The 21,103-nt window shown below is 34.8% G+C and overlaps 1 protein-coding gene across 1 annotated transcript in view; it reads left to right on the top strand.

Moving 5' to 3' along the window:
• Nucleotides 1-8,320: 8,320 nt before the first annotated feature.
• LOC100329100 (patched 187) overlaps nt 8,321-21,103 on the top strand; it is an 80,633-nt gene continuing 67,850 nt past the window's right edge. Inside the window, exon 1 of the mRNA XM_085503068.1 lies at nt 8,321-8,636. Within this exon, the coding sequence (XP_085359194.1) occupies nt 8,562-8,636 (75 nt within the window). The 5' untranslated portion in view covers nt 8,321-8,561. The remainder of the gene's footprint in view (nt 8,637-21,103) is intronic.

Genomic DNA, 21,103 nt, shown 5'->3' with positions numbered 1-21,103 from the left:
TGTAAGAAGAATACACATTTATATCCCCTGTGTCATGTAAGAAGAATACACATTTATATCCCCTGTGTCATGTAAGAAGAATACACATTTATATCCCTTGTGTCATGTAAGAAGAATACACATTTATATCCTTTGTGTCATGTAAGAAGAATACACATTTATATCCTTTGTGTCATGTAAGAAGAATACACATTTATATCCTTTGTGTCATGTAAGAAGAATACACATTTATATCCTTTGTGTCATGTAAGAAGAATACACATTTATATCCCCTGTGTCATGTAAGAAGAATACACATTTATATCCTTTGTGTCATGTAAGAAGAATACACATTTATATACTTTGTGTCATGTAAGAAGAATACACATTTATATCCCCTGTGTCATGTAAGAAGAATACACATTTATATCCCTTGTGTCATGTAAGAAGAATACACATTTATATCCCCTGTGTCATGTAAGAAGAATACACATTTATATCCCTTGTGTCATGTAAGAAGAATACACATTTATATCCTTTGTGTCATGTACGAAGAATACACATTTATATCCCCCGTGTCATGTAAGAAGAATACACATTTATATCCCCTGTGTCATGTAAGAAGAATACACATTTATATCCTTTGTGTCATGTAAGAAGAATACACATTTATATCCCCTGTGTCATGTAAGAAGAATACACATTTATATCCCCTGTGTCATGTAAGAAGAATACACATTTATATCCTTTGTGTCATGTAAGAAGAATACACATTTATATCCCTTGTGTCACGTAAGAAGAATACACATTTATATCCCTTGTGTCATGTAAGAAGAATACACATTTATATCCTTTGTGTCATGTACGAAGAATACACATTTATATCCCCTGTGTCATGTAAGAAGAATACACATTTATATCCTTTGTGTCATGTAAGAAGAATACACATTTATATCCCTTGTGTCATGTAAGAAGAATACACATTTATATCTTTTGTGTCATGTAAGAAGAATACACATTTATATCCTTTGTGTCATGTAAGAAGAATACACATTTATATCCCCTGTGTCATGTAAGAAGAATACACATTTATATCCCTTGTGTCATGTAAGAAGAATACACATTTATATCCCCTGTGTCATGTAAGAAGAATACACATTTATATCCCTTGTGTCATGTAAGAAGAATACACATTTATATCCTTTGTGTCATGTACGAAGAATACACATTTATATCCCCCGTGTCATGTAAGAAGAATACACATTTATATCCCCTGTGTCATGTAAGAAGAATACACATTTATATCCTTTGTGTCATGTAAGAAGAATACACATTTATATCCCCTGTGTCATGTAAGAAGAATACACATTTATATCCCCTGTGTCATGTAAGAAGAATACACATTTATATCCTTTGTGTCATGTAAGAAGAATACACATTTATATCCCTTGTGTCACGTAAGAAGAATACACATTTATATCCCTTGTGTCATGTAAGAAGAATACACATTTATATCCTTTGTGTCATGTACGAAGAATACACATTTATATCCCCTGTGTCATGTAAGAAGAATACACATTTATATCCTTTGTGTCATGTAAGAAGAATACACATTTATATCCCTTGTGTCATGTAAGAAGAATACACATTTATATCTTTTGTGTCATGTAAGAAGAATACACATTTATATCCTTTGTGTCATGTAAGAAGAATACACATTTATATCCCTTGTGTCATGTAAGAAGAATACACATTTATATCCTTTGTGTCATGTAAGAAGAATACACATTTATATCCCTTGTGTCATGTAAGAAGAATACACATTTATATCCCCTGTGTCATGTAAGAAGAATACACATTTATATCCCCTGTGTCATGTAAGAAGAATACACATTTATATCCTTTGTGTCATGTAAGAAGAATACACATTTATATCCCCTGTGTCATGTAAGAAGAATACACATTTGTATCCTTTGTGTCATGTAAGAAGAATACACATTTATATTCCCTGTGTCATGTAAGAAGAATACACATTTATATCCCCTGTGTCATGTAAGAAGAATACACATTTATATCCCCTGTGTCATGTAAGAAGAATACACATTTATATCCCTTGTGTCATGTAAGAAGAATACACATTTATATCCTTTGTGTCATGTAAGAAGAATACACATTTATATCCTTTGTGTCATGTAAGAAGAATACACATTTATATCCTTTGTGTCATGTAAGAAGAATACACATTTATATCCTTTGTGTCATGTAAGAAGAATACACATTTATATCCCCTGTGTCATGTAAGAAGAATACACATTTATATCCTTTGTGTCATGTAAGAAGAATACACATTTATATACTTTGTGTCATGTAAGAAGAATACACATTTATATCCCCTGTGTCATGTAAGAAGAATACACATTTATATCCCTTGTGTCATGTAAGAAGAATACACATTTATATCCCCTGTGTCATGTAAGAAGAATACACATTTATATCCCTTGTGTCATGTAAGAAGAATACACATTTATATCCTTTGTGTCATGTACGAAGAATACACATTTATATCCCCCGTGTCATGTAAGAAGAATACACATTTATATCCCCTGTGTCATGTAAGAAGAATACACATTTATATCCTTTGTGTCATGTAAGAAGAATACACATTTATATCCCCTGTGTCATGTAAGAAGAATACACATTTATATCCCCTGTGTCATGTAAGAAGAATACACATTTATATCCTTTGTGTCATGTAAGAAGAATACACATTTATATCCCTTGTGTCACGTAAGAAGAATACACATTTATATCCCTTGTGTCATGTAAGAAGAATACACATTTATATCCTTTGTGTCATGTACGAAGAATACACATTTATATCCCCTGTGTCATGTAAGAAGAATACACATTTATATCCTTTGTGTCATGTAAGAAGAATACACATTTATATCCCTTGTGTCATGTAAGAAGAATACACATTTATATCTTTTGTGTCATGTAAGAAGAATACACATTTATATCCTTTGTGTCATGTAAGAAGAATACACATTTATATCCCTTGTGTCATGTAAGAAGAATACACATTTATATCCTTTGTGTCATGTAAGAAGAATACACATTTATATCCCTTGTGTCATGTAAGAAGAATACACATTTATATCCCCTGTGTCATGTAAGAAGAATACACATTTATATCCCCTGTGTCATGTAAGAAGAATACACATTTATATCCTTTGTGTCATGTAAGAAGAATACACATTTATATCCCCTGTGTCATGTAAGAAGAATACACATTTGTATCCTTTGTGTCATGTAAGAAGAATACACATTTATATTCCCTGTGTCATGTAAGAAGAATACACATTTATATCCCCTGTGTCATGTAAGAAGAATACACATTTATATCCCCTGTGTCATGTAAGAAGAATACACATTTATATCCCTTGTGTCATGTAAGAAGAATACACATTTATATCCTTTGTGTCATGTAAGAAGAATACACATTTATATCCTTTGTGTCATGTAAGAAGAATACACATTTATATCCTTTGTGTCATGTAAGAAGAATACACATTTATATCCTTTGTGTCATGTAAGAAGAATACACATTTATATCCCCTGTGTCATGTAAGAAGAATACACATTTATATCCTTTGTGTCATGTAAGAAGAATACACATTTATATACTTTGTGTCATGTAAGAAGAATACACATTTATATCCCCTGTGTCATGTAAGAAGAATACACATTTATATCCCTTGTGTCATGTAAGAAGAATACACATTTATATCCCCTGTGTCATGTAAGAAGAATACACATTTATATCCCCTGTGTCATGTAAGAAGAATACACATTTATATCCTTTGTGTCATGTAAGAAGAATACACATTTATATCCCCTGTGTCATGTAAGAAGAATACACATTTGTATCCTTTGTGTCATGTAAGAAGAATACACATTTATATTCCCTGTGTCATGTAAGAAGAATACACATTTATATCCCCTGTGTCATGTAAGAAGAATACACATTTATATCCCCTGTGTCATGTAAGAAGAATACACATTTATATCCCTTGTGTCATGTAAGAAGAATACACATTTATATCCTTTGTGTCATGTAAGAAGAATACACATTTATATCCTTTGTGTCATGTAAGAAGAATACACATTTATATCCTTTGTGTCATGTAAGAAGAATACACATTTATATCCTTTGTGTCATGTAAGAAGAATACACATTTATATCCCCTGTGTCATGTAAGAAGAATACACATTTATATCCTTTGTGTCATGTAAGAAGAATACACATTTATATACTTTGTGTCATGTAAGAAGAATACACATTTATATCCCCTGTGTCATGTAAGAAGAATACACATTTATATCCCTTGTGTCATGTAAGAAGAATACACATTTATATCCCCTGTGTCATGTAAGAAGAATACACATTTATATCCCTTGTGTCATGTAAGAAGAATACACATTTATATCCTTTGTGTCATGTACGAAGAATACACATTTATATCCCCCGTGTCATGTAAGAAGAATACACATTTATATCCCCTGTGTCATGTAAGAAGAATACACATTTATATCCTTTGTGTCATGTAAGAAGAATACACATTTATATCCCCTGTGTCATGTAAGAAGAATACACATTTATATCCCCTGTGTCATGTAAGAAGAATACACATTTATATCCTTTGTGTCATGTAAGAAGAATACACATTTATATCCCTTGTGTCACGTAAGAAGAATACACATTTATATCCCTTGTGTCATGTAAGAAGAATACACATTTATATCCTTTGTGTCATGTACGAAGAATACACATTTATATCCCCTGTGTCATGTAAGAAGAATACACATTTATATCCTTTGTGTCATGTAAGAAGAATACACATTTATATCCCTTGTGTCATGTAAGAAGAATACACATTTATATCTTTTGTGTCATGTAAGAAGAATACACATTTATATCCTTTGTGTCATGTAAGAAGAATACACATTTATATCCCTTGTGTCATGTAAGAAGAATACACATTTATATCCTTTGTGTCATGTAAGAAGAATACACATTTATATCCCTTGTGTCATGTAAGAAGAATACACATTTATATCCCCTGTGTCATGTAAGAAGAATACACATTTATATCCCCTGTGTCATGTAAGAAGAATACACATTTATATCCTTTGTGTCATGTAAGAAGAATACACATTTATATCCCCTGTGTCATGTAAGAAGAATACACATTTGTATCCTTTGTGTCATGTAAGAAGAATACACATTTATATTCCCTGTGTCATGTAAGAAGAATACACATTTATATCCCCTGTGTCATGTAAGAAGAATACACATTTATATCCCCTGTGTCATGTAAGAAGAATACACATTTATATCCCTTGTGTCATGTAAGAAGAATACACATTTATATCCTTTGTGTCATGTAAGAAGAATACACATTTATATCCTTTGTGTCATGTAAGAAGAATACACATTTATATCCTTTGTGTCATGTAAGAAGAATACACATTTATATCCTTTGTGTCATGTAAGAAGAATACACATTTATATCCCCTGTGTCATGTAAGAAGAATACACATTTATATCCTTTGTGTCATGTAAGAAGAATACACATTTATATACTTTGTGTCATGTAAGAAGAATACACATTTATATCCCCTGTGTCATGTAAGAAGAATACACATTTATATCCCTTGTGTCATGTAAGAAGAATACACATTTATATCCCCTGTGTCATGTAAGAAGAATACACATTTATATCCCTTGTGTCATGTAAGAAGAATACACATTTATATCCCTTGTGTCATGTAAGAAGAATACACATTTATATCCTTTGTGTCATGTAAGAAGAATACACATTTATATCCTTTGTGTCATGTAAGAAGAATACACATTTATATCCTTTGTGTCATGTAAGAAGAATACACATTTATATCCTTTGTGTCATGTAAGAAGAATACACATTTATATCCTTTGTGTCATGTAAGAAGAATACACATTTATATCCTTTGTGTCATGTAAGAAGAATACACATTTATATCCCTTGTGTCATGTAAGAAGAATACACATTTATATCCCCTGTGTCATGTAAGAAGAATACACATTTATATCCTTTGTGTCATGTAAGAAGAATACACATTTATATCCTTTGTGTCATGTAAGAAGAATACACATTTATATCCTTTGTGTCATGTAAGAAGAATACACATTTATATCCCTTGTGTCATGTAAGAAGAATACACATTTATATCCCTTGTGTCATGTAAGAAGAATACACATGTATATCCCTTGTGTCATGTAAGAAGAATACACATTTATATCCTTTGTGTCATGTAAGAAGAATACACATTTATATCCTTTGTGTCATGTAAGAAGAATACACATTTATATACTTTGTGTCATGTAAGAAGAATACACATTTATATCCTTTGTGTCATGTAAGAAGAATACACATTTATATCCTTTGTGTCATGTAAGAAGAATACACATTTATATCCCTTGTGTCATGTAAGAAGAATACACATTTATATCCCTTGTGTCATGTAAGAAGAATACACATTTATATCCTTTGTGTCATGTAAGAAGAATACACATTTATATCCTTTGTGTCATGTAAGAAGAATACACATTTATATCCTTTGTGTCATGTAAGAAGAATACACATTTATATCCCCTGTGTCATGTAAGAAGAATACACATTTATATCCCCTGTGTCATGTAAGAAGAATACACATTTATATCCCTTGTGTCATGTAAGAAGAATACACATCTATATCCCTTGTGTCTTGTGGGAAGAATGTACTTATATTAAATAAGTATATATATATAATTTTATCCATATTCCCGAGTGTATGATATAAAACACATTTTTTTTATTTTTGTGAAAAGTGTGTGAACTTTTAAGGTAACGTTTGAGTCAATATGTACGTCCATTTTTAAAGCCTTGAAATTTTATATAAAAGTAGGGCCATATGACACTGTCTATTTATTTATTTTATTTATTCCGCACTATATGGCCACCGGCCTAAAGTACTGTTACATTTCAAAACTTAAATTACACACGGTCGCTTTAAAATTACAAGATACATATACTTCAAATCATACTTCCATTTCAGTTTCTCTGTAATGAAAACTCTTAAACAAATATTTACCCAAACTTAGTAAAATATACGAGTTTGTACTCTGTAGCAATGCAATGAATTTCATCTTGGTTGGTGGTGAAAAATAATATTTTGGTAAGAATTTTTGTCTAAGTGCTTCATATTTTGGACAAACCATAGTAAAATGATATTCGTCCTCTGTGACACTGTCTATATGTCACACTTTCTGGAAAGAGTGTAAAGCGCTTTGTTTTGAGGGGTAATATGTAAGAAATGTGATGTATTATTCTTGGGAACATGAAATTAGTAAAATGTCCTACTATACATATTGCAGGGAAAAGTAAGGTTTGTTCATGTCTAAGTGATCGTCTTTAATTAATGTTCAATTAATTAGATAAAAGATTTAAAATTGTAAAACCTTTTTATCTTTCTAAGCACATAAAGTATAATGTTTGGTAGCATGTCCCATGATGCATTGCATTTCTCCTAATATATGTTAATTAGACTGGACACGCAGCCCTATCACGTAGTCTTAACTGAATATGGTATATGTGAACCTCTCTGGACATTCAACAGTGACATTCAATGCTCGGTACACAAATAACACCTAACTCTAGAAACAGGGAGAGAATTTGACCGCTCTTGTAATATGACTGTGAGCTCACTCGAGAGTACATACCACCACGGTTACCGTGATGCCACACAACGATACGTGTAGTCGACCTGCAGCATCACTAAACAGATCGCTATCCTTCAACACCCGGTCCCGCCCCCACAAACGAGCTGATTCGCTTGAACTTGGGTTTAAATGCAATATTTAATATAAGTATTCTCGTTTACTGCGCATGTCACATACTCATTTCATTAGCAGTATATGCGTGTTAGTTTGAATGTGTACACTGCCATCACACGGTGGGAGCATGAAAGGATCCCTTGTCATGAAGTGGCTAGGTGGAACTCATTTCAAAGTGAATGTATATCCTAATAGAATTATTTGAACAATTTATCTTTTCATTTTAAAGTAGTGTTGACAATCCAATACTCTCCATATAATCAATCATATTCAAGTGTTTTTTTGAGAATGTTTTGTAACCTCCCACTCCTCCTAACCAATGTTGGCTTGTAATTGTTCGTTTACTGTACACCCCCTCTCACTTTGTACATTTTCTGTTCTCACATTGGTAAAATGACACGAGCATTTGTACGAACACAACAAACCCGAAAGACGATACGCCGTCCCATGCAAAAACTGCATTCCGTGTATACTATAGGCACAACTCTTAGTGTTCAACAGAACCAGATTGTGTAAACACGGACCGTGCATATCAGCACAGGGAACAGAATAACTGCAACAAATCCAGGCCACACACTCAGATCGTTAGTTCACACAGCCAATGCCGATACTGTTAACCATCAGACGCTGTTATTCTGTTAAACCGCCGCCTTGAACTTGAATAATGGGGACGTTTAGAAAAGATGAGATCGAGACATTTTCTGAAGTCGGGCAACATGAAGTTGGAAGGCTGTCAGAGGTAAGGTGACTGTGGCTGAACATATTAAATAAACAGGAATGGTGTTATTTGAATGGAAACAGTTCTATGATACGGGTTTTCTGTAGCCACGTACTGGTGTTTTTTATCCGCATGGCCTAGTCTTGGGCCCAACCATTCAACTATTTTCAAGGCCAACATAAGTAATTCGAAAAAATGTAACGTAACTCCCATTCGTGGGCCAGAATGGTAACAATGTCTAAAGCGATGAGTTGGTAAGAGTTTGTACAGTAGGTTACGGTATCAAGGGTAGTTTCAGTGAGTATAACTGATATCAAAAAGTTGAGTGTGTTTTTATAATATAACGATTAGAGAATTAAGATTTATTGGGTCAGAAATTCATCGGGCTTCCGCTGTATTCGTGAGAACTAAAAAATAATACGATGTGAGAACTAAATCAAATATTACGCAATTGAAGGCGAAAGTGTGAGTAGTGCAGCTGTCACTAGGGGGCGCCATTTCCGTGTCACTGTACGCCGTCGCATTGCTCGGGCTCTCCCGTCCATCAAATACATAACACGGAGAGAATAGTAAAAGTGTAAAGTTCAAAAATATTGTTTTCGCTGAAAGGTGAGTCGCTCTACATGAAACGTTAAGCGGACCGAGCGAACTGAAATAAAGGTTGGTTTGCCTAGAGCATGGCATGATACGGTTGCTATTATAGACAGTCACTCCACAACAAGTGTTGTGCCGATGTGGATGCCGCACGGCTTATATAGACTCTGGCACCAGACACCGTGGAATTTAACATATTTTTTTCACCGTTCGCTCACAAAGTGGCACCAATCCAAGTATGGATAAAATCGGCGTAAAATAGCGTGAAACACTGCCATTAAGTCGTAACCCCACCCACTACATACCGCCTTAAATCACCGTTACCAGTTCGGGGGCAACGCGGTTCCCGATCGCTGACACTCTTTGCCGACCACTTTTCAAGCGCGTTCACCGATGACAGTTTCCTACGAGTCGTTAAAAATATCTCTAAATTTAACACTAAATGTTTTTCTCCGAATGCTGGAAAACCTCTAGGATTCGGTCAGTCTGTTCACGCATTCACTCTCACTCAAAAAACTCGGCACCTGCACTGTGTAGTATTACAAAACACCATCGGTTAAGTTAAAAATAACGGAACATGTTTTTGCCCAGTCCGCAAAAATATTTTGCCAAAAGGAATGCCCACCCACCATTCAATTATTTGCCTCGAAATATACACCGTACTGGAGGTAATACCCGTGAAGGTGACATGTGACGTCACGTCAGAGCGGTGATGACAATTGCAGCATATAAAACTTATAATTTGTATTATAATTATAAAACGTTTCATATAAAAGGTAGTTATAATGGCAATATGCATTGTTGAGTGTTCAATATAAAAGGTAGTTATAGTGGCAATATGCATTGTTGAGTGTTCAATATTTCAAAGCACAGAAAATATTTGGAAATGTATAGCGATTGCAAACCGGGTGACGAGCCCACGTACGCATTGCATAAAACGTCCAAATAGGTTTTAAAGAAAACCACAGTCCCTATATTTGTCTATCTACATATTCGTGTAGAAAACCACAGTCCCTAGAGAGGGACTGTAAGAATATTGAGGGGGGTAATAATATTTAAAGTCCATCCTGTCGGAATATTTGTCTATCTACATATTCGTGTAGAAAACCACAGTCCCTAGAGAAAAAAATGGGCGGGTTTATAATATTTTAGAGTCCATCCTGTCGGAATATTTGTCTATCTACATATTCGTGTAGAAAACCACAGTCCCTAGAGAAAAAAAATGGGCGGGTTTATAATATTTTAGAGTCCATCCTGTCGGAATATTTGTCTATCTACATATTCGTGTAGAAAACCACAGTCCCTAGAGAAAAAAATGGGCGGGTTTATAATATTTAAAGTCCATCCTTTCAGGATATTTGTCTATCTACATAATCGTGTAGAAAACCACAGTCCCTAGAGAGGGACTGTAAGAATATTGAGGGGGGTTATAATATTTAAAGTCCATCCTTTCAGAATATTTGTCTATCTACATAATCGTGTAGAAAACCACAGTCCCTAGAAAGGGACTGTAAGAATATTGAGTGGGGTTATAATATAATTGAAGTCCATCCTTTCAGAATATTTGTCTATCTACATAATCGTGTAGAAAACCACAGTCCCCAGAGAGGGACTGTAAGAATATTGAGGGGGGTTATAATATTTAAAGTCCATCCTTTCAGAATATTTGTCTATCTACATAATCGTGTGTTTGTATGAGATGTTTGGCGCATTCTGTTGATGCATGACGCGACATTTCCCACTGCCAAACATTTCCCCTAATTGTCCAGGTGATACAGAAGAAACGTAAAGTTACCTATGCCCATTACACGCCGCAGAGCTAACCCTGCGGATAAGTTTTATAAATGCGCATATAATATACAGTGTGTATATATCTATATAATTGACTTTGCGAAAGCATAAAATTTTAAAATTGCTAAAATGTATCATCTGATACTTTACAACCATCATTTGATCGTCAGACATTTAAATATATATATATATAAATACAATCTAAATTACGTGTTATTGACAATAAAAAAAGATCATTAAAGATATGTTGATTTATGAGATATACTTTGGCCAATATCATATTTATTAATTTAATCTGTGAGCTGACCCTGAATGGAAGCGTCAAACTAAACAAAGTTAAAGATGACAGAGACCACCGACGAAGTATTTTCTTTTCTAAGCCTCAGAGAAATGAGATGATGTGTCGTTTTTAATAAAAACCGACAATGAATCCATCATTAAATATCGCAAAATGATGGTTGTTTTGTAGTTTTTTGTAATCCTGACGAGGAACCGTTAGATAACGACTTTATAGCACTATCTTATTGCTTTGCTTTATGAAGCGTATCGCCCGGATCTTTCTGAACAAAACGTACTACTCTGTGACCGAGCATTAAGTTTACTTCAACGTGGCGACCGGAGTCGCTGCAATCGGTGTAGTTTCTGATTAATTTTCTCTGTCAGACTGACCGATCAGTTGTTACTATTATCAGGTCGCTGTCCCGGTGTCTTGTTCGCCAGGCTTCGTGGCAACATCGGCAACACCTGGCGCCAAATTGCAGGTCTGGGGTCGCAAGGTATTTAGGGTGCCCTTGGACATAAAAAGTCGCGACATGAATAAACGTGTGTTGGTAAAATCTAATGAGTCCAACTTTATTAGCCTGTTAGGAACTGTCACTCCTGACACCCCTCAGTGACGTTCATTGTCATTGGAGTCCTGTATTTTTAACAACTTTGGTAATGTATCAGAAAAATGAAACATTTTGCCACTTTTAACTTCGGGCAATCTCCTATTTGACTTTCGAATCATCGTGAAAACAAAATGAATTGACTTGTTGTGGCCGTCTGACGTACTACCCACGTGACAAGAATTTATAATTACGGAGTAGCTGTTATCTGCAATTAATGATGAAGACATGCTTTTCACACACCATTATAACGTTGTGTATGAATTGCTGTCACAAATTGTTTGAAAGTCAGGAAAGAAAATTACGAACATCAGTGGTAGGCATTTTTACTCATATTCAAATCAAATGACCGCCTTATTATTCGAGTCATAATGATATGATATACACCATAAAAAGTCAATATTTCCATGGAAACAAGCTCGGATGTCTCTTACTTTTATTCGCATTTTGACATGTGTTTGATTGTATTGTCTCGCTTACTAACATATCAAGAAGTTCTAATGTTTTTGAATGTTCTACATTTTTCCAGCATTCCACCTTACTCTACATCTACTTATGCGCAGCTGTGATGCGCTGATTGTTGGAAACATTCCCAGGTTTAGTCATTTGTTTCCATTGCACGGTGCATTGCCCTCTTCGTGATAACTACTGTGTTGAATTCAGAAGACGGAAAACTCGTTTATTTGAAAATTCTTCTTTTCTACTAGCCGTGGTGGCGTAATATCATTCCTCACGGTCGGCGGAGCACCGGATGGAAGAAGTAAAAAGAGGTGTTTTTAAAAAGAAAAATATATTAACAATCTATTCTCAACGTTCCCTACAATGGCAAAATATTTTAGTTACGGGTGTAAATTTTACTTTTTTAAGACCCAATGTTATACGATCAGCAGGGAGGATTTAATGAATGCATCTATCGCATATATCACCAGATATATCTTGTTATATTATTTCTGTCCCCGAGAATTTAGCTACACAGTTTGGCTTTTGACGCGACATCTGTAACTAACTCGGGTCTATATATACATATATATATACATATATATATATAGTTTTTATCGAATCTTGTAAAATTTAGCATCTCAGAATCTCAGAAATTGTTTTATATTGGGTTGGTTGTATCTGATTCTCTCAGTATAGCCGTATACAAAGGAAGAAGGCACGTACAAATCGGCGATGTGTGTGGTGGTGGTGGTGGGGGGGGGGGGTGCGGGACGTGTTTAATGGCGACGTATACACGTAATTCGAACACGCGCTGCACGACGACCTGCGCGCTTTATTATATCTAGGTGGTCAGCACAGTTTCTCGCGAACTAAACCTTTACTATGTTTTCAGTATAATTTAGACATAAATTTCGTTTCAAACTTCGTGTCGCACTGCATCGTGTGAGACATAGCTTGACGTGACACATGCAATGCGTGTAAAATACATTGTTTGTTTACACGAAATCGAACAGAATAGGAACATAAATGTATAGTCGGTGCATACAATTACAGAATGATGTGACGTCATTTATAAAGTCATTACGCATGTCCCTCTAATCCCGCTGACAACCTGAATGTACCCGGATGTCATAACGTACTACTAGAGATAACTCTAAATTAAACAGATATTTCGAAATAGAATCTTCACAACATTGTCATGGTTACCACTCCAAAAAATGAAAACTAAAGTGTTTCGGTATGTTTAATATTGCACGCATTTATCAAACGCAAAATACAATTCTTTTCAAACATCTGACTACGTACATTATAATGAAAGAATCCGAAGCGCATGCGCAGTTGCAATGATTAATATTGTTCAAACGAATAAGTTGGCGCAACCATAGCAACGTTAACTAAATTATACTCGACGTATAATAAGTTCATTGTGCGAACTATTAATAAAGAGATCCGAAGAGAGAAATATTCCCTGTGGTTTCGTCAAAGTCCACGTCACGGTGTGTGGGTGTCATAAAGATGCATTTATTTTAGTCTGACGAACAAATAAGTTTGATCCTCAATTAACCTATAGTCATCTCTGCAGCAGACAATGTATATCATGCCCTGTTTTCACGTCATATCGGCACCGCGACATACCCTCCCCCATCCTCCCCAGCACCCCCACCCCACCCCGAAACACACTGTGTATTGCTGGTCGAGCAAGAGTAAACGTTATCGCTGCATTCCGTATGTATGTGACGACTATTGTGGGTCAAATGGAAAGTATTATTACTTAATATACAACTAGGACAGTATCAACATCGTTTCTGTGACGATGGCTTGTCTTTATGTGTTCACGGGTTAGCATCGAGGCGACCAATAAAGCTGAGGTCTCAATATCGCACACAACAAGATTTAGACAAACACAGCCCTTGAAATCATATCGTCTCGTTGAAAAGGTACCCTCGTAGTATTAACAGTGTGGTTTTCTCATTGCGCTGGTCAATGGCCTCGGACACGTCCTAAAAGACTGGAAACGTCCGTTCGACGTAATGGTATCAGGCGCGCTGTTTATCTAGTGGACATGGCCAGTGAAATGGTACACACCGGACGTAACGGTCAGGGTGAGGTGAACTACATTTCAGTTTCGCTCTTTGCATGATTTAATGGGAAAATGCCAATCACTGGTCTTACATACAATAGGTGGTTTTATAGACTGAATGGAGCAGATGAGATCTTTCCTCTGTTGGTAATACTGGTGATGGTTTGCGTTTGTAACCTCCCGACGTGGACTGGCTAGTATAAGCTATACTGGTACACAATACATTTGAAATTGGAAAGTGCCGCGTGGGTGGGTGGGTTTGTTTTCAGCCGCCGGGTCTAAAACAGGGACAAGAAACACTTCTCGATTATCACTAGTTGACAATGTATTTTCGCCCGATTCCTTAAAATCATTTCTTCAATAACGTAGTTATTTTCACATCCACATTGTGTGCTATGTGCCAAAGGTAACATGATAGTGTATTGCCTTCAATTCAAAATAACATACAAATGCGAAAACTGTTTATACCAGTACGTTTTCAATTATTAATTGTTTTATTTCAATCCATACTCTTCACAGTATGTCACTTCTTCCAATACCACGATGTTGAATACATCTGCATTTGTTTTTAATACATATATAAAAACGATACTGTCAATTTTTGTGTATTGTTGTAGTGTGAAATGTTAGTATTAGTTGTAATAGTTGTATTTGTATTCTAGTCTCATTTGGGGCATAGTAATACTTTGGTTCTGTTTTTGTGTTTTGTTGTCTGTTAAATAAATCAAAATAAATTAAATAAAAAATGAACTGGATATTTAATTGTGTGAGACCAATACTACAAATACATGTTTTACAAATAGCTATTCGTTTCTTACAATTTAGAATTTGAAAAAAATCATTATTATGCAAATCAATACTTAATAGGCTTAGTGTAAATAATACATACAAGTAAATACCATTTATCACATACCATTTATATATAACATTTCTTAACAACGAAAAGATTGTCGCTTAAACTTCATAAAACATCATATAAAGTTAGATTTATTGCTGGATCTGGGACTGAAACGTACACATCTATCAAAACAGGAACTGAAATAACAGGATGTCAAGTGTTCTAGAAATAGCATAAATATTAAAAACAGAATATTACCAAATTCCAAAGAATTTTTTGAAAAATTGAAACCATGATCGCTTTCAAGTGATAATTCAATTAATTAAGAAATTGTCCAAAATGCATGTTTATAATAAATGGTTATAATCACTACAAATATTTAGTAGTATGTTTCAGTTGAAACTGATGCATCTACAGTGAAGATGACATTATATAACATATATTTGTCGAGTTTGTATATATAGCATATATAATTCAACCAAGCATCAGCATTACAACAATTTACGCTTCCATGCTGGCTTTCGACAGGAATTAGAAAAAACAAACAAAAGGCACAAAAAAGGAAGAAAACCCGTCACTTTCACATTTAGATTGCTTGATGATGTACTGTTCACATCTGCAATCCCAAACTTAGCGATTATATTCCAATGATATATCTTGCTGAACTCGATATTAATAAGACTACACAATCTACTTCATGCTTAAATATGTGTGTTTAAATGTTGGCTTTCTATCGGACTGAGTGGCAAAAAATAAGATTTTTAATTTATCACCACCAATTTGATAGTAAACCCTCCCAGCGAGATATCCCTCCCTAGTCTGTCTCTCTTGCATATATGGTATACCTTTCCCCGGTGATACGCTACGACGAGCAAAAGCTATTGTTTTGTTTTTGTCCAAACTATTAATAAACGGATGGTTATATAGCAAACGTTTAGGCTTATCATTCTGGCAGATATAATGGGATTGCATTTAAATATGATAAAACTGGTTCGTGAAGGCATCAATGTCACTTGTTTCTAACATACACGGTTTGACTGTGACTTATTATATTTGGCGGGCGCCACATAAGGTGCAGGATGTGCTCACGCTTTTCGAAACATATTCCACATAGGAACTAACACTTTAAGTGGTGTGGTATGGCGCAAATATGTTGTATACGTAGTACAACGTCTTACACATTTGAGACACTATAATGAAGAAATATCATTTAATATATCCAAGCGTATTCTTCTGAATTTGTTCACATAATCTTATCAGCCTGTCTATATATATATATATATATATGTGTGTGTGTGTGTGTGTGTGTGTGTGTGAAACTATATGGAAACAATATTATTTGATATCGCAAAAAAGAGACCCAACTTTTTTATTTGAATAGTACAATATTCCATAACAGTCTATACATAAAATAAATCAATATCATTTAATATGTAAAAACGTGGCTCAACGTGTTTACCCAAATATGTACACATAACCCTCACATTCTTATAAACATATAAAACTATAAGAAAGCAATACTTTCTATTATCTTTTTCATTCTGCATTAACGTATGAAACTATATGTGAGAAATGTCATTAAACATGTGTTCATCTAAACATCTTACGGTCTTACTAAACATTTGAAACTACAAGGAAGCAATGCGTTAAAAACGTGGTCGACATATTCACTATGACGCATGATGTTACTTTAAGAACGAAACGCAGTATAGATCATTAAACAGAACGACATGCAACACGAAGAATGAATGTGTGATACAGTTTTCTAACACATCACTGTACGTAGCGTCATACAGTGGGACAATAATATGCCATACTAATTTAGTTTAATGAACTTTCTACTAAAGATGAAAAACAATATTACGTAATTATGGATTCTTGCAATAAACCATGTCGACATTATAAAAAAAGTGACGTGTGGCTCAGGAAAAATCAAATTAACAGTCCGCTTAATAACTTAATTAATAACAATCGCCCAAGTTCTATATCAGAATTATCACTTTAAGGCGACATTTTCGTGCAGAAAATATATGTGGTAATTTGGCGAGCAACATCAGATGGAAGCTCTGTCGAACCATCCCGTTTCATGTAAATATTTAGACGTTCTTCTGTCATTTATTTGTTTAGTGGAGGTTTTAGGCTTCGTGCTTTTACATGGAAGGTCGCTGTTGTGTACGTTTGCCTTGGAATTTTTCCACCCCACTTCTTGTATTTGGGTTTCCTAGCGTTTGTGGTCTTGGAGAGATTGCTTGAAAAAATCGCCACACACGAAGTCCCGTAAAAAACTCGAGTAGCACATTACACGAAACCAAATACTGAGATTGGAAAATTCCTACGGGAATTGAATAACAATGTTGTTAAAATGCTGTCTTTAATATTGGAATATATTAGTTCGCTTGAAATCGGTTAAATTAATGGTCAGATAAAAAACAGGGAAAAGCAATAGTTCCCTATCTCTGTGTGCTGGGGTTTGGTTTCGTGGAAATCCTAGTATCTGTATGTGGTACGGGTGGTATCTTTAAGATAATATTACAACTTTTAGGAAGCTCAATATTTGGTTTTATCTTATTTCCATCGGTTTTTTCAGCGAATATATAATTGCATAATATATAGATTATAGAACCTATCATGTGATATCTTCTTTTTTCACGTATGTTAACATTGTATTACTGTGGTAACACGCATCCTTTTAGATGTAAACAAATAACTGTAGTAAGGCAATAACTCATTACACTGTACATTTCAGTTCTTTCAGTTCTTATTCTTGTGTTCATTTCATGTCAGTCACGACTTTTCAGTGCTTTCAAAATAAATGCGCGTTTCTGTCATCACCACTGGCTTTTAAATCACCGAGTAATACTCAGGAGATATCTTCGGGTTATGTTGTGCTCTGTTTTCAACGCATCTGTCACCAACATTCGAGATTAACTCACCATGTCACAAATCAACATCTACATCACAATTATATTACGTTATCCAATCAACGCTTCGAAAACCTAACACCTTTCAATTTCCCTGAATAAATCAAATCTATGTCAAATTTTTATTTCGTTATCGAATCAAAGCTTTGAAAATCTAACACCTGTTAATTTCCCTGAATAAATCAAATCTATGTCAAATTATTATTGCGTTATCCAATCAAAGCTTCAAAAACCTAACACCTGTTAATTTCTCTGAATAAATCAAATCTATGTCAAATTAGTATTGCGTTATCGCATCAAAGCTTCAAAACCTAACACCTGTTAATTTCCCTGAATAAATCAAATTTATGTCAAATTTGTATTGCGTTATCGAATCAAAGCTTGAAAACCTAACACCTGTTAATTTCCCTGAATAAATCTAATCTATGTCAATTTTTTATTTCGTTATCGAATCAAAGCTCGAAAACCTAACACCTGTTAATTTCCCTGAATAAATCAAATCTATGTCAAATTATTATTGTGTTATCCAATCAAAGCTTCAAAAAAACGAACATCTGTTAATTTCCCTGAATAAATCAAATCTATGTAAATTATTATTGCGTTATCCAATCAAAGCTTCAAAAACCTAACATCTGTTAATTTCCTTGAATAAATCTAATCTATGTCAAATTTTTATTTCGTTATCGAATCAAAGCTTTGAAAACCTAACACCTGATAATTTTCCTGAATAAATCAAATCTATGTCAAATGTTTATTGCGTTATTGAATCAATGCTTCTACAACCCAACACATTTCAATTTCCCTGAATAAATCACATCTATGTCAAATTATAATTGCGTTATCCAATCAAAGCTTTTACAACCCAATACCTTTCAATTTCCCTGAATAAATCAAATCTATGTCAAATTATTATTACGTTATCCAATTAAGGCTTCGACAACCTATCACTTGCCGATTGTTCTGAATAATTCAACGTTTGCGTCACAATACTCTTACGTTATCCAATCAAAGCTACCCAACGCCAAATGAAACGTACACGCAACATAAATTTGTGAAGTCTTTACACCCTCTGACTAACTTCACACAGAAAAGTAAACAATACTTGTCCCGCTGCTAGATGCCCAAGTGGGCTACCACATTCAGTGTGCCACCCTTATAGTACATAATTAGTATACAATATACACAGGTGTGTTGAGCCACTAGTAGTATAAAACGTATAAAAACATTTCGATTGTATTTCTCGTTGCACAAACGAACACAAATTTCAATTACAATACTGTTACGTTCACCAATCAAATCTGCGACAACTCAACACATTTCAGTCATACTGAATAAATTAGCATCTACGCGTCAAATCCGTTACGTTATCCAATCAAAGCTTCGACAACCCAACACCTGTCAGTTATCCTGAATAAATTAGCATCTACGCGTCAAATACTGTAACGTTATCCAATCAAAGCTTCGACAACCCAACACCTGCCAGTTATATTGAATAAATTAGCATCTTCGCGTCAAATCCGTAACGTTATCCAATCAAAGCTTCGAAAACCCAACACCTGTCAGTTATCTTGAATAAATTAGCATCTACGCTTCAAATACTGTAACGTTATCCAATGAAAGCTTCGACAACCCAACACCTGCCAGCTATCTTGAATAAATTGGTATCTACGCGTCAAATACCGTAACGTTATCCAATCAAAGCTTCGACAACCCAACACCTGTCAGATATCTTGAATAAATTAGCATCTACGCGTCAAATCCGTAACGTTATCCAATCAAAGCTTCGACAACCCAAAACCTGTCAGTTATCCTGAATAAATTAGCATCTGCGCTTCAAATACTGTAACGTTATGCAATGAAAGCTTCGACAACTCAACACCTGCCAGCTATCTTGAATAAATTGGCATCTACGCGTCAAATACCGTAACGTTATCCAATCAAAGCTTCGACAACCCAACACCTGTCAGTTATCTTGAATAAATTAGCATCTACGCGTCAAATCCGTAACGTTATCCAATCAAAGCTTCGACAACCCAACACCTGTCAGTTATCCTGAATAAATTAGCATCTACGTGTCAAATACTGTAACGTTATCCAATCAAAGCTTCCACAATCCAACACCTATCAGTTATCCTGAATAAATTAGCATCTACGCGTCAAATACTGTAACGTTATCCAATCAAAGTTTCGACAACCCAACACCTGTCAGTTATCCTGAATAAATTAGCATCTACGCATCAAATCCGTAACGTTGTCCAATCAAAGCTTCGACAACCCAACACCTGTCAGTTATCCTGAATAAATTAGCATCTACGCTTCAAATACTGTAACGTTATCCAATGAAAGCTTCGACAACTCAACACCTGCAAGCTATCTTGAATAAATTGGCATTTACGCGTCAAATACCGTAACGTTATCCAATCAAAGCTTCGACAACCCAACACCTGTCAGTTATCTTGAATAAATTAGCATCTACGCGTCAAATCCGTAACGTTATCCAATCAAAGATTCGACAACCCAACACCTGTCAGTTATCCTGAATAAATTAGCATCTACGCGTCAAATACTGTAACGTTATCCAATCAAAGCTTCGACAATCCAACACCTATCAGTTATCCTGAATAAATTAGCATCTACGCGTCAAATACTGCAACGTTATCCAATCAAAGTTTCGACAACCTAACACCTGTCAGTTATCCTGAATAAATTAGCATCTACGCGTCAAATCCGTAACGTTGTCCAATCAAAGCTTCGACAACCCAACACCTGTCAGTTATCCTGAATAAATTAGCATCTACGCTTCAAATACTGTAACGTTATCCAATGAAAGCTTCGACAACTCAACACCTGCCAGCTATCTTGAATAAATTGGCATTTACGCGTCAAATACCGTAACGTTATCCAATCAAAGCTTCGACAACCCAACACCTGTCAGT

This window comes from Saccoglossus kowalevskii, chromosome 9 (genome assembly GCF_978046115.1).
Source record: "Saccoglossus kowalevskii chromosome 9, keSacKowa6.1, whole genome shotgun sequence".
Taxonomy (NCBI): Eukaryota; Metazoa; Hemichordata; class Enteropneusta; family Harrimaniidae; genus Saccoglossus; species Saccoglossus kowalevskii.
Note: the sequence above shows the minus strand (reverse complement) of the source record. Positions and strands in the feature narration are given on the sequence as shown.